This window comes from Alosa alosa, chromosome 2 (genome assembly GCF_017589495.1).
Source record: "Alosa alosa isolate M-15738 ecotype Scorff River chromosome 2, AALO_Geno_1.1, whole genome shotgun sequence".
In the NCBI taxonomy this organism is placed as follows: Eukaryota; Metazoa; Chordata; class Actinopteri; order Clupeiformes; family Clupeidae; genus Alosa; species Alosa alosa.
In genome coordinates, this window is record NC_063190.1 from 26598561 (window position 1) to 26610756 (window position 12196).

General features: G+C 44.2%; 1 protein-coding gene across 1 annotated transcript; it reads left to right on the forward strand.

Annotated features, from left to right (window-relative positions):
• The first annotated feature begins 733 nt into the window (after positions 1–733).
• LOC125311143 (FERM domain-containing protein 7-like) lies at positions 734–10163 on the forward strand. The gene is made up of 13 exons (XM_048268917.1): positions 734–884; positions 1374–1527; positions 2154–2258; positions 2380–2422; positions 2835–2913; positions 3353–3450; positions 3966–4080; positions 4709–4856; positions 5459–5554; positions 5831–5994; positions 6442–6510; positions 6668–6743; positions 8266–10163. The coding sequence occupies exons 2-13, from the start codon at positions 1402–1404 to the stop codon at positions 9535–9537; spliced, it is 2391 nt and encodes a 796-aa protein (XP_048124874.1). The 5' UTR covers positions 734–884; positions 1374–1401; the 3' UTR covers positions 9538–10163.
• The last annotated feature ends 2033 nt before the right edge of the window (positions 10164–12196 follow it).

Sequence of the window (12196 nt, forward strand, 5' to 3'; positions counted from 1 at the left end):
TCTTTTGACACTGTAAACGTATTTTTATGCTAATTAAATTATGTTATTATGTTGTTAGTTCGCTATGCCGTCAACCTACACACAGCCAATTGAAACTCCATAATCAACATTTCACTTGGCTACCTACCTGCTCCATTAAACTAAGCGGTGGACTGATACCCAACGACTAGCGATCACTGAAATCGACAGTAATTGGCCCATATATGTATTTCTTTGAATTCCCAAGACCACATCAGACGCTGTTGTTGCAGGCCTGTGGCATTTGCTTCGTTTAAAACAGTGCCTTAGTATTGCGTAAACCTGAACCCCTGGCTTGGTCTCTGCGCGTCAATGACTCGATTGGTCTAACATAGCCACTAGAAATGATCAAAGTCTAAACGTTGGTAGTATGTAATAAGAGTAATATTATAATTTGACACGTAAAATGTATTATCACATACATGGTTTTTGCCTCAGATTTAATAGGTTAGCCGAAAATAGATTTCTGGTTGAGTTGCCAAAAGGCCTACTCGCGCGCGCACAGGACAGGGGAAGAAAGAGAGCGTGTGTGTGTGTGTGTGTTTAGAGATAGAGTGGTGGAGAGAGACAGACAGAAAGAGTGTGTGTATGCGTATGTGTGTGTGTGTGTATATGGGTGTGTATGGGTGTGTGTGTGTGTGTGTGTGTGTGTGTACACGTCCACGAGCACGTATGCATCTGGTCATCACTCCTCTGGTAATGACAGAGCGGAAAGCTCGCGTGGTAGTGATGATGTCCTCCTTTCACCTGCAGAGTTCAGTAGAGTCGAGACATTCCAAATCACGTTTGATTTGGATTCTTCACACAGACGCTGAAGACTGTTGCGGAAGCTTTTGGGGAATATGACTGTTATCGACAGGGGAAAAGTAAGTAGGTTATTGCACAGTTTATATTTTTGTGTTGTAGTCTACACTTCTAGCAATTAGCCTATATGATTATGTGGTAGCATAGCTGATTTTGAAATGTGCTGGATGAATGACCTTTTATTATGGATAGAGTAAGTAGCCTACAATGCGGAATAATAATGGGTTAGTTTAATGGCATTATTGCAACAATTTCCTAAATATAAAAATACATTTTCTGGCGCATATTTTTTGTCAGCACTGTCCTGTCCAACAATCTCCTCCATCTTACTTCAGGCGTTACAGTAAAGGCTATATGTGTGTCGCCCTTTCTTAAACTGATGTCCACAGGTGTTGTGTTTTCTGTGAAGTTAATTCAGGTTCCACGACAATTAGTTCAGAAGAATTCAGAAAATATCCAGTCAAGTTAATTTCCTCTTCAATACACCAACATCATTTATCATATGTGTAGCCGTCTTAAATGTTTGATTGATTTCTCACCGTAAATTCTAGGGTGTATTGTCGTGACGAACAGAAGAGGATGAGCATCAGGAGCAGGCTCGAGCCCTTCAAAATCACTGTCAGATCTGAAACCGCGCGCAAAGAGAGCCTTCTTCGCTTGCGTGTCATATTTCTCGATGACAGTGAGCATACTTTCGAAGTCGAGGTGAGACCAAAAGAGCAATTTAGAAAATTGAAACTGTGTCAGCCACTAATTACTGTTATAGTCATAAATAAACCAGTCAATTAATCTATACAGTCGAGATAAAGTTACTCATGATACAGTAGACCAACATTGCCAAAGCCTAGTCTGCTTGGGACAGATCTTAAATGGTGTGACAAGATGTACTTCTTGCCTCAGTTGCATGACAACAAAGGAGCTGCATTGTAAGGCCCCATTTTTTTATTGCAACTATTCTTCACCCCAAGCCATGGGGCTTTTTGTGCATCTTTGCATGAGTGGTGGGACAATAAGTGAATCAGATGGATAAAAGACTCAGCTCTCTCTTGAGTGGCTCAGAATTGAGTTGAAAGACTGACTGGAGGGTAAGAAGTCATTGGTCTGGATTTTAACTCAGTCTGACTGTCCTGGTTTCTGAATGGCCTTGGGGCGCTCAACATAAAGCTTAAACATTTCCCTGGCTACCTACATGTCCTCCTTTAAATCAGTCCATCTCTCAGACAGACGGCAAGGGATTGGTAAAAAATTTAATATAACAATTTAATTTGGAGACTAGTTATTTATAGGATATATTTCACAATGTAAAACACTGCATGCTTTTGTATATGTAGCAAAAGGCCCTTGGAAATGATTTCTACAACAAAGTGTGTGGCCAGCTGAGACTTCTAGAGAAAGAATATTTTGGACTTGAGTTTCGTCACCAGTGCGGTACTTTTGTGAGTGACCATTCGCATTCAAACGACTTTATGACTTTATGAATATATTAATCATAAATGTTAGTATATCCAGTTTGTTTGATTACCATGACAATTAATTACTTTATTTGTGGCACTGCAGGTATGGCTGGAACTTCTAAAGCCTCTTGTAAAACAAGTTAAAAGTAAGTTTCAGGTAATCTCTACAATGTTTAAGTGTTATTTCTGAACGTATATGTCTGAAGGGCCTTGTCAGGTGGTCATCACAAATGTTATTGTCCACAATGTGCTTTGTCGCATACACTATGGCATCTGTGACAATCACCTTCAAGAATATCGTAATACAGTTAAAACGTATCCAATCATAATCAAAGATATTAAAGAAATCCTGAATGAAAATGTCCTATTGAGTATACTCATAATAATTCCACTGCTGATATGGCCTGTAAGTTGCCTGAACATGTGGAGACATTTCTTTTGTGCTGTTTGAACTTGTGAGAAGATGCCCATAGGCTCCATATGTAACTCTATATATATATGCCACATGTGCAGGGTCCGTCTACTGATAAAAATACTTTTTTTTTTCTTTTGTTGTAGACATCAGTGATCTCTCCTTTCGTTTCATTGTGAAGTTCTTTCCACCTGACCCTGGGCAACTTCAGAAGGAGCTCACCAGGTAAGCGGCCATCTTTTTTTTGCCCCATGCAATGTCATGAGCCAGAACGTGGCGTAGCTTCATGACATGCTGTGGGTTCCGTCAGCGTGCGCTCGTAGCCAGGAATCTAAACCTGTTGCATAATGCAGATGCTCACCGTTGCAAAATGACCAATCCTCTCTTAAAACAGGACTATAGTGCATAGTCTTGATGGCTAGTGGAAAAATAGGTGTATTTATCTGCTCTGTGTATCTGTTCTTATCTGTTCACTTGGCCATGTACCGTCAGAATGACTTAGATGATTATGCCAGTTTGCCAACTTGTTAGGTATAAAACATACCCCAAAAAGTGGCAACTTGTGGTATAGTGATACTTAAGGGAGTTTCCAGTTGAATGACAAAACCATAATCCATATGCGCTGTAGCTCACATTTCATACCAATGTGGTTCTTTTTTTGTAGGTACCTGTTTGCACTGCAGATCAAGCAGGATCTGTCCAATGGGAGTCTGACATGCAACGATAACAGCGCTGCTCTGCTTGTCTCCCATCTGCTACAAGGCGAGTAGAGGTATAGCATGCAGTGAGTAATAGTAATTCTGCAGCAAAATAACCAAAGCATAATAATAAAGTTGTGTTATATATTAGCAATTTTCCATAGTAATTTGTACCTTACATAAAGGTACATTTGGGCAGCCGTGGCCCACTGGTTAGCACTCTGGACTTATAACCGGAGGGTTGCCGGTTCGAGCCCTGACCAGTGGGCCGTGGCTGAAGTGCCCTTGAGCAAGGCACCTAACCCCTCACTGCACCCCGAGTGCCGCTGTTGTAGCAGGCAGCTCACTGTGCCGGGATTAGTGTGTGCTCACCTCACTGTGTGTTCACTGTGTGCTGTTTGTGTTTCACTAATTCACTGATTGGGTTAAATGCAGAGACCAAATTTCCCTCACGGGATCAAAAAAGTATATATACTTAAAGCAGGAAAATTATATGCTTATGTTAATATGATACATAAAAACTTTTCTCCAAACATGTTCTAAACTAGTCCCTTTCTTTGGTCATTTGTGAACGTGCAGCTGAGATTGGAGATTTCGTGGAGGAGCTGGACATGCAGCACCTGGAGGCTAAGAAGTATGTCCCCAACCAGGAGTGCCTCCAGAAAAAGATCCTGCGCTTCCACAAGAGACACAGGTGCCCAGTGCCCCAGTTTGATCTGCTTTGACTGGGCACAATGCCCTAGAGAGAAACAGAGAAAAATATGTGAATAAGCGAAGCTAAATATATTAAGAAAAACATTTTGTAGGCACTTTTATTTTAAAAAAAAAGAAACTACAGAGCTAAATCAAATATGTTTTTCACTACTTGAGTCCCATAAGGGAATAGGGTTGTCTCTTAGAATTGCTTATAGACCCTTTCAACAATAAAAACAAAAACAATGCTTAAACGTTCTATTTGGGCCCCAATCTACTTCCTCTGTATTAAGATAACATATGGAATGTTAAAAAGGAAGGGTCTATATCCTACTCCTGCACCTGCAGGAATTTGTTATTTAAAATAAAGAGCTGTTTATGAGCTCAAACCAATTGCTCTGCACTTATAAGGATGGCTGCTAGCTTTTACAATCAAAGTTACAATCTCTATCAAGCAATTCTCAACCTCTGCTTCAATGCAGTAGAGTTAAAGTCAGCCTGGTTTTATTTCCATAGTAGTGTCAGCACTAGGCCCCATTAAAAATGCTTTGGACAAGGACCTGGGCATGAGGAGTGAAGACAGTGCCCCCCGTCATAACTCAGGCTGATGTGCTCTGCCATCCTCACAGGGGTCAGACGCCAGCGGAGGCCGATGCCCAGCTGCTGGAGGTGGCACGCAAGCTGGACATGTACGGCATTCGGCCCCACGCCGCCAGCGACGGAGAGGGCACCAAGATCAATCTGGCTGTCACGCACTCCGGAGTTCTAGTTTTCCAGGTGTCCGCCTCAGGTCACACCTACAGTAGGCCTATTTAAAGCAGCGTCAAGCAGAGGAAGAGAATGCAGCCTCTGTGCCTTTGCACGCACTGTGGCAGGTTCATATGGGCAATCAGTAATTCATAAGGGCCAAATTAATTACTGATTGCACATATCTTTAAGGGGCGCACACCATAAAGGCCAACACCACCTGGTCTTTATATGGCAGCAAATGAACATGTCAACTTCTTAAATGACATGTCAGGTATTCATAGATTTCATTAGCAGGACCCCTGGGTGGGTGAGTGGGTAGGGGGGCTGTGTTATTCTCTACCATAAGTTTAGGCAGTGTAGAAGTGCCTAGATAACTTTATGATGACTTTGGAAATTTGAACAATCACATTATTTGTAAAGAGGATCAGGCAGGGGATCTGTCAGGAAATCTTTCTGTGTTGCTTCTTCTTCTTCTTCTCCTTCGAGTGTGTCTAACCTCACTGTGAGTCTGGACGTAGAAATGGCTACAAATCCCATTACTGAATCCAGTTAGTGTTTGGCACGGACTCCATTCAAGCTGTATTTCTGGCACAGAGGTGTGAGTGTGACCTTTTTTTAACTGTCTCCAGGGAAACCGGAAAATAAACACCTTCAGCTGGGCCAAAATCCGCAAACTGAGCTTCAAAAGGAAGCACTTTCTGATCAAACTTCATGCTAAAATAGTGGTGAGTACATTAAAGCAAGTATATTTTTTGTGATGTTTGTACAGCCTCAATTGATAAAATGTTTCAACATGTTACAGTATTTAGATATTTTATAGGATTATTTAAACAGTAATGTGGATAGCATTTATCTGCTCCAGTTGAAACAATAACGGGAACAGCCTTGATCTGAATTAGTTTTTTTTATGTGCATGTATGTGTGAGTGTGTGTGTGTGTGTGCATGTGTGTGTATATGTGTGTGTGTGTGTGCGTGCATGCAATGCCCATGTGACCTGCAGCCTTCCCATAAGGACACCCTAGAGTTTGCGATGGCCAGTCGTGACGTGTGTAAGGCCTTCTGGAAGATGTGTGTGGAGTGCCATGCTTTCTTCCGTCTGTCTGAGGAGCCCAAGACAAGGCACAAGTCTCTCATCTACAGCAAGGGTTCCTGTTTCAGATACAGGTCAGGACTGCAGGCCATGTCTAATATAATAATAAAACTGTGTCATATTCAGATACGCATGTGCATGACCTGTCTAGAGTTTTTTTCCGTTGGTGTAAATGTCACTCCTTGACTTTTTCTCATCTATACATCTTCAGCGCTACTTTGAAGTAAACAATATGTTTTAAACATACCGGTACCTCTTAAAGTTTATGGTTTATGGGAAACAGTTTATGGTTCCCTTAAAAAAAAACATGATAACTGTCTGCAATATTGAGGTATTTCAATGTCAGGTATGTCAGTTTAAGGGCAGTCTGTTAGCAAATGCATTGGAAGTGCACGACTAATGTAATGAAACAATATTTTAGAGTAAGCACTAAGCAGTTGTGCAGCCTGCAGTGCCCTCCGGTTATCAGTCAGCTGTGATGCCAGTTGTGTCCAATCTGAAGTCCTGTTGTTGCTCCTCAGTGGTCGGACCCAGAGACAGCTGCTGGACTGTGTAAAGAGAGGGGAGAGGAAAAACCTTCCTTTTGAGAGGTGTGTGTGTGTGTGTGTGTGTGTGTGTGTGTGTGTGTGGGATGGGGAATCAAACAGTGATTTTTAAACCTTTTTTTAAACTGATGTGCTGATTTAACTGATGTGCATTGCTGTGCATTGTGCTTTGTGCTTCCTGAGCTGTGTTTTCACCATACAGGAAGTACTGTAAGGTGCACTATGACACCCGGCAATGCAGATCCTCCCCTGATCTCCTCACAGACGTCTCCAAACAGGTATCCTCTCCAACTTCAGTTTGGTATATCAGTGTGATGACACACAGTACTTCTTGGTATAGAAATCAACAGACCCCAGGCTGAGAAATGGACAAAATATGGTAAAAGGGGCTTTACCAGTAATTTCGCAGCCATATGATTTTTAATGAAATTTCGTCCATCTGCAGAATGTCAGGTAAACAAAAGCGAGGGGCTTTTTGCGAAGGCTGGTCATATTTTCAAACAGCTGGTGCCATCCTTCCCCGGATTTTTCCAGGAACTAATCCACAATATGACTACACAGCCACACCTTTGGCCAGGGGCCAAAAACTCGATTTGATGCTCCCTCCACCAATGCGACATGGCAAATTCAATCTGTGAAACAGCCTCTCTCTCTCTCTCTCTCTCTCTCTCTTTATCTCTCTCTCCCCTTCAGTCCGCTGTTCCTCCTCTATGTGCCTCTTTCGCTTGCCCAGCACAGCCCCGCCTGGTCCATCACTCTCTGCATCACCTCCATTCTCCTAATTGGCCTTCGCGCGTCGCACTCCACTGCCAACGGGGTTATTTATTGTCACAAGCTTTCGACACCAACACAAACATTTACCATGTACACGCCCCCCCCTCTCCACACACACACACACACACACATGCAGAAACACATAAACAAACACACACACACACACACACAAACACACAAACACACACACACACACACACACACACACAGCCACTCCTCGACTGCACTGTGTCCACTCTGCTAACAGAGTCTACTCTTGTTAAAGACTTTAGTGAGGCGTTATGAGGCGCCGTTATCGCTCAGCCTGCGTTCGGCGGGCAGATTAGACCGAGGTTGTGCTTTTAATGATCACTCCCTCCCATAAACCCCTCTGCGACCTGTCAAGCAGCAAGCCTTTTAAAACAGGAACCAGTTCTCCAGTGGTTTTAAATGGAATATGACTAAACGGCAAAGTCACTTAACATTGACACACGCTGTCATATGTGCTTGTGGTCTCCACAAGGCTGCATCACCAGGTCCATTTGCCCATGCATGCTCGTGAAATGGTGGCTTAAAAGCAGCGTTGGGTAACGCTTCCCAGAGTCCACTTCCTCTTTGAAGTCTTTGTAATGCATTAGGCAAGAGTGACATGGGTAGACTGTGAATGTCATCATACAGTAGGTTACCAAGATCCATGTGTTTTGAGTCACTGCAGTACACGTTATAGCATATGTAGTGGTTTACATTATGAGCCGCATAAATAATATTTCATATTTTTTGCTTTATACAGACAGATCATGGTTATTAAAATATAAAAAATGTAATTGAAAATACCTGGACAGAGCATATTTTCTCAGCACGATGAGGGGATTTGAAATATTTAAAAAAAAAAACTTTGGATGTCATAATGCATGATTCCAGATGTATTCAACTAAAAAAACATTCTAACTAGAACATTACTCAGTGTGATGCCCTAGCTGTGCAGTCTCTGTTTTCCTGGCAGAATTGCATTGTGGGTGAATGAGTGTACCTCTCTCTGTCCTGCAGGTGTATGAGCAGTCCTGTGGCTTCCCCCACGCGGGCTGCGCCCAGAGCGCCATGCGGAGCCAGTCCGCCACGGAGGTCCTGCTCTCCGCAGACCTGGACCGTCCCCCGACCCGGACTGCTGACCCCTCCCTCTTCGCCCAGTTCCGCTCGTCCTCCTTCTCCGGCGTCGAGAGCACGTCTGCGTCCACGGCCGCGTCGGCATCTGCCGCCCTGCTCCCTGGCATGGGCATGCTCCCTGGCATGGGCACGTTCCCACTGCGCTGGCAGGGGCAGGAGTGCCCGGGCCGCCACCACCACCGAGGCTGGGGCCCTGATGGCGGGGTCCCTCAAAGGGGCCGTCTACTGGGCAACACGCAGCAGCTGGTGCTGCTCTACCCCAACCCCCACAGCCACCCCCACGCCTGCCTGGGGCTGCCCCCGATGCTGCCCGTCCTACCCCTGCCCCTGCCCGCCCAGGCGGCCTTCTGTCTGGAGCACGTGCCCTGCGTGCTGCCTCTGCCCCCTAGCTCCTGCCACCACGTCCACCATCACCACCATCACCACCACCATCATCTCCACCCGCCGGCACCTGCGCACTCCCTGATAGCCGCCACCGACGACGTCATCCGCTCCTCCAGTTTCTCCAACGCCGGCACGCTCTCCCCCGCCAGGCGACAGCTCGCCCCAGCTTTCGGCTTGCCATCGGGGCTGTTTGCGGTGACCAGCTGCGGCGGCAGTCCCGGCGGGGGACGTGAACGCGGACGTGGACGCGCCGGCAGTGGCAGCAGAAGCGGCGGAGGTGGCGGACGTCTTGAGTTCCCCCGCGAGGAGCTGGGCCACTTCAGCGACGACTCCAGCTACCAGTCGGGCCTGCCGCGGCGGTCCTGGAGCCAGTCTGACATGAAGCTCCTGCGCCAGCCCGCGCCGGCCGCCGAGTTCCGGCCCCTGGGCCACTACCCGCACCTGTCCCGCCGGCAGGGCCCCGTGCGGCCCACCCACCTGCCCCTGCGCTCATCCTCAGGCCCTGAGCGTCCCACTTCCGTGTGCTTGCTGGGAGCTGGAGGTAGAGGTGGCGGTGGCAGCCACGCTGAGCTTAGCCTCAGCGACTCGGACTCGGAGGTGATGTGCCCGTTCTACTGCCCGGCACTGGCGGCTCTGGGCCAGGCGGGACCGTTGGCACGCATGAGCATCTCCTCAGGCAGCCTGCAGCTGGACGAGGAGGAGGAGCATTCGGCCAGGGTGAGGGAGGCAGAGGGGGCAGGGGCAGGGGCAGGGGCCAAACAGAAAGCTTGACGGGCAGGTCTGAGATGTCTCCTGTTGGAGCAAGGCTCAAGAGCACTCGAGCACAGCCAGATCAGCGTGAAGATGAGTTTTTGTGATGAAAACCCTAAGACACTGGTTTTGTTCGACTGGATACTGGTCACCTCAGATAACTCTCGGGCCAGGTCATGGCCGGTGTTCCTGGGCTGTGATCTGTTAGATGCTCCTTTCTGAGAACACGGAGATGTTAAGTGTTAAGTTCAGATGCTATTTGCATTGCACTGGGTTATCTTGATTTTGCTACTCAGAAACCTCAGTAAATATTGTATTTGTTCATTAATTGTACATGTCTGAATTGGTAAGTGTGTAGTTTGTCTGTAGGAATATGAACTCGTTGGGAATAACATTTGTCTGATTGAAGTCAAGGCTTCTGCAGGTTATCCAGCAGGGATAACAAGTGCTTGTGCAAATAGATATAAAAGATTAGTTTCAAAAAGACTAATTTAGAGAGCTGATTTTTGGTGCAGTGTACAAAAACTCTGACTAAATTATACAGTAGGAGAAAATTGTCTCACGTGTATATTACAATGTGCTCTTTATCTTGGGAGATGAATAATTTAAAAAGGTTATTCAGAACAGAACATTTCCACTAGATATCATTGTTTTATAACGGTTATGATTAAATTATCTTTATATAATGAAATAAAAATGTGTAAATTGTTCTTTGGAGAGAACAGTTTTTCCCCCAATAAAGGTCTTTTCCAGGGGCCAGTGCACCAAGAAGAAAACATAATGTAACTGTAGAAACCAGATTCAGAGTATCTCTCTGATCATTTATGCACAAAGTCATATGTGAACTATAATTTTTGCATTAAGCATATTGTGGCCAAATCCCAAATCAATGATTTCAGTGGACTGGTCATAGGAATGCTTTTCAAGTGTGTAATGATGTGAAAAACATGGGACATGGGAGACCTGCAGAGTACAAGAGAGGTAAGTGTGACAACTTCATAATTTACATTTTTATTTTCAAACCAAACTAAAAAGCTCTTTGTAACAGTTGAAGCAAAAACAACCAAACAAAAAAAGCCTATTGATACAGCTTTGCCAGATCCTTGTGCAGCAATTTCATTTAATATTTACTATATAAAAGCTCTGATAAAGAAAATGTACAAAACTTCAGCATCAATGAGTTGTACTAAAGAAATATAAAAATATTATACCAAACATCGGATTGCTCAAACCCTCCAGCCACTCTGGCAACGTTACGGATGCCTGTTAAAGCATTTTGAAGATACAATGACCATTACAAATATATCGAGTGGAACGATAAATATTTAGGCACTATGGGGTGTTAATGTCGGCATTTTTTTCTCCTTGCCAACAAGTTCCTCATCACCATCACCACCCAACCACAGATGGCACCCTTTAGTTTTTGAGCTTGGCGGAACAGTCCCTTCTCGAAAGACTTCTGATGTTAAAAAAAAAATACATAAAATAAAAATAAAAACATTGCCCCAACACATCCAAACTATAACTACACAACTACAACCTGTGTACCAAACTTACTATATACCCCAAACTAGAGCTATATATGCACTTCTGCTTAAGCGTGTCCAATCTCCTTTTGGTTCCTTTACTGCAGTGTCTTGTACAACGTCGCACAACTGGCCAGACAAAGGACACTCCCCCCGAGATCTACTCGAAGAGCGGGGGAATGTCTGGAATCTGATTTTTTTTTAAGTATAAAATAACCCCACCCGCAAAAAGTGTACGCAGTGCATATTTCCTTCAGAAGTACAGTATATCCCCCATGACTCCCAGAGAGAAGAGAAACTAAAGAGAGAGAGGGAGGGAGGGGGGGACAATGGCGTGAGAGGAGGAGGCAACATAGTCATCATAGAGTTCCATCAATGCACTTCTGCACAATTACAAAGAACAGAAAACAAAAAAAGAATTAAAACAAACATTTACACTAGTCTCCCACTGTCCACATCCAGCTGATGTGTTTAAGTCTGCAAAGGTCTGTCTTTCTGGTTGGTTGACTGTGGATACATGTGAGACTACCTTAGCTATTAAATACTTATCATAAATATTGTTGAATAAGTTGTCACCTGCAACTTTGCACTCAATGTACTGTAATTAGTTTTGGATTGACCAGTAACCAAACCTATGATTATGTTCTACATTTCTATTTACCAAGGCATTAATTAAGCGTGCTCTATTACATGATAGATTCAGGCATCAAGGCCTGTGAATGACTTAAGATTTATGCATTTTCTAATACTCAATTCAGACATTAACCTAAACACTTTTTGCACAGCAAAATATCACCCTTCTATTAAGACATCTATTATCAATGATCTTGAGACAATATAAAGGAAAAATAAAAAAAAATAGAAACAAAATAAAAGAAATACATCTGATGAAAAATCACTGATTATTTTGCCCCCTCTCAGTGTTGGATTGCTTGCCTTTGTGTGTGTGTGTGTGGTGTTGTTTGTGTGTGTGTGTCTGTGAGGTAGGTCATCCATATTGTCTGACGATATGCATGTCTCCCATACAGCAGTTGTGTAATGCTACAAGTAACAGTGTGTAAAGGGGGGGGGGCTGCTACAGTCAAACAGACAATAACTAATCTCTCTCAATTTACATATACACCTGTGGCCCTAAATATATATTAGGGCCAAAG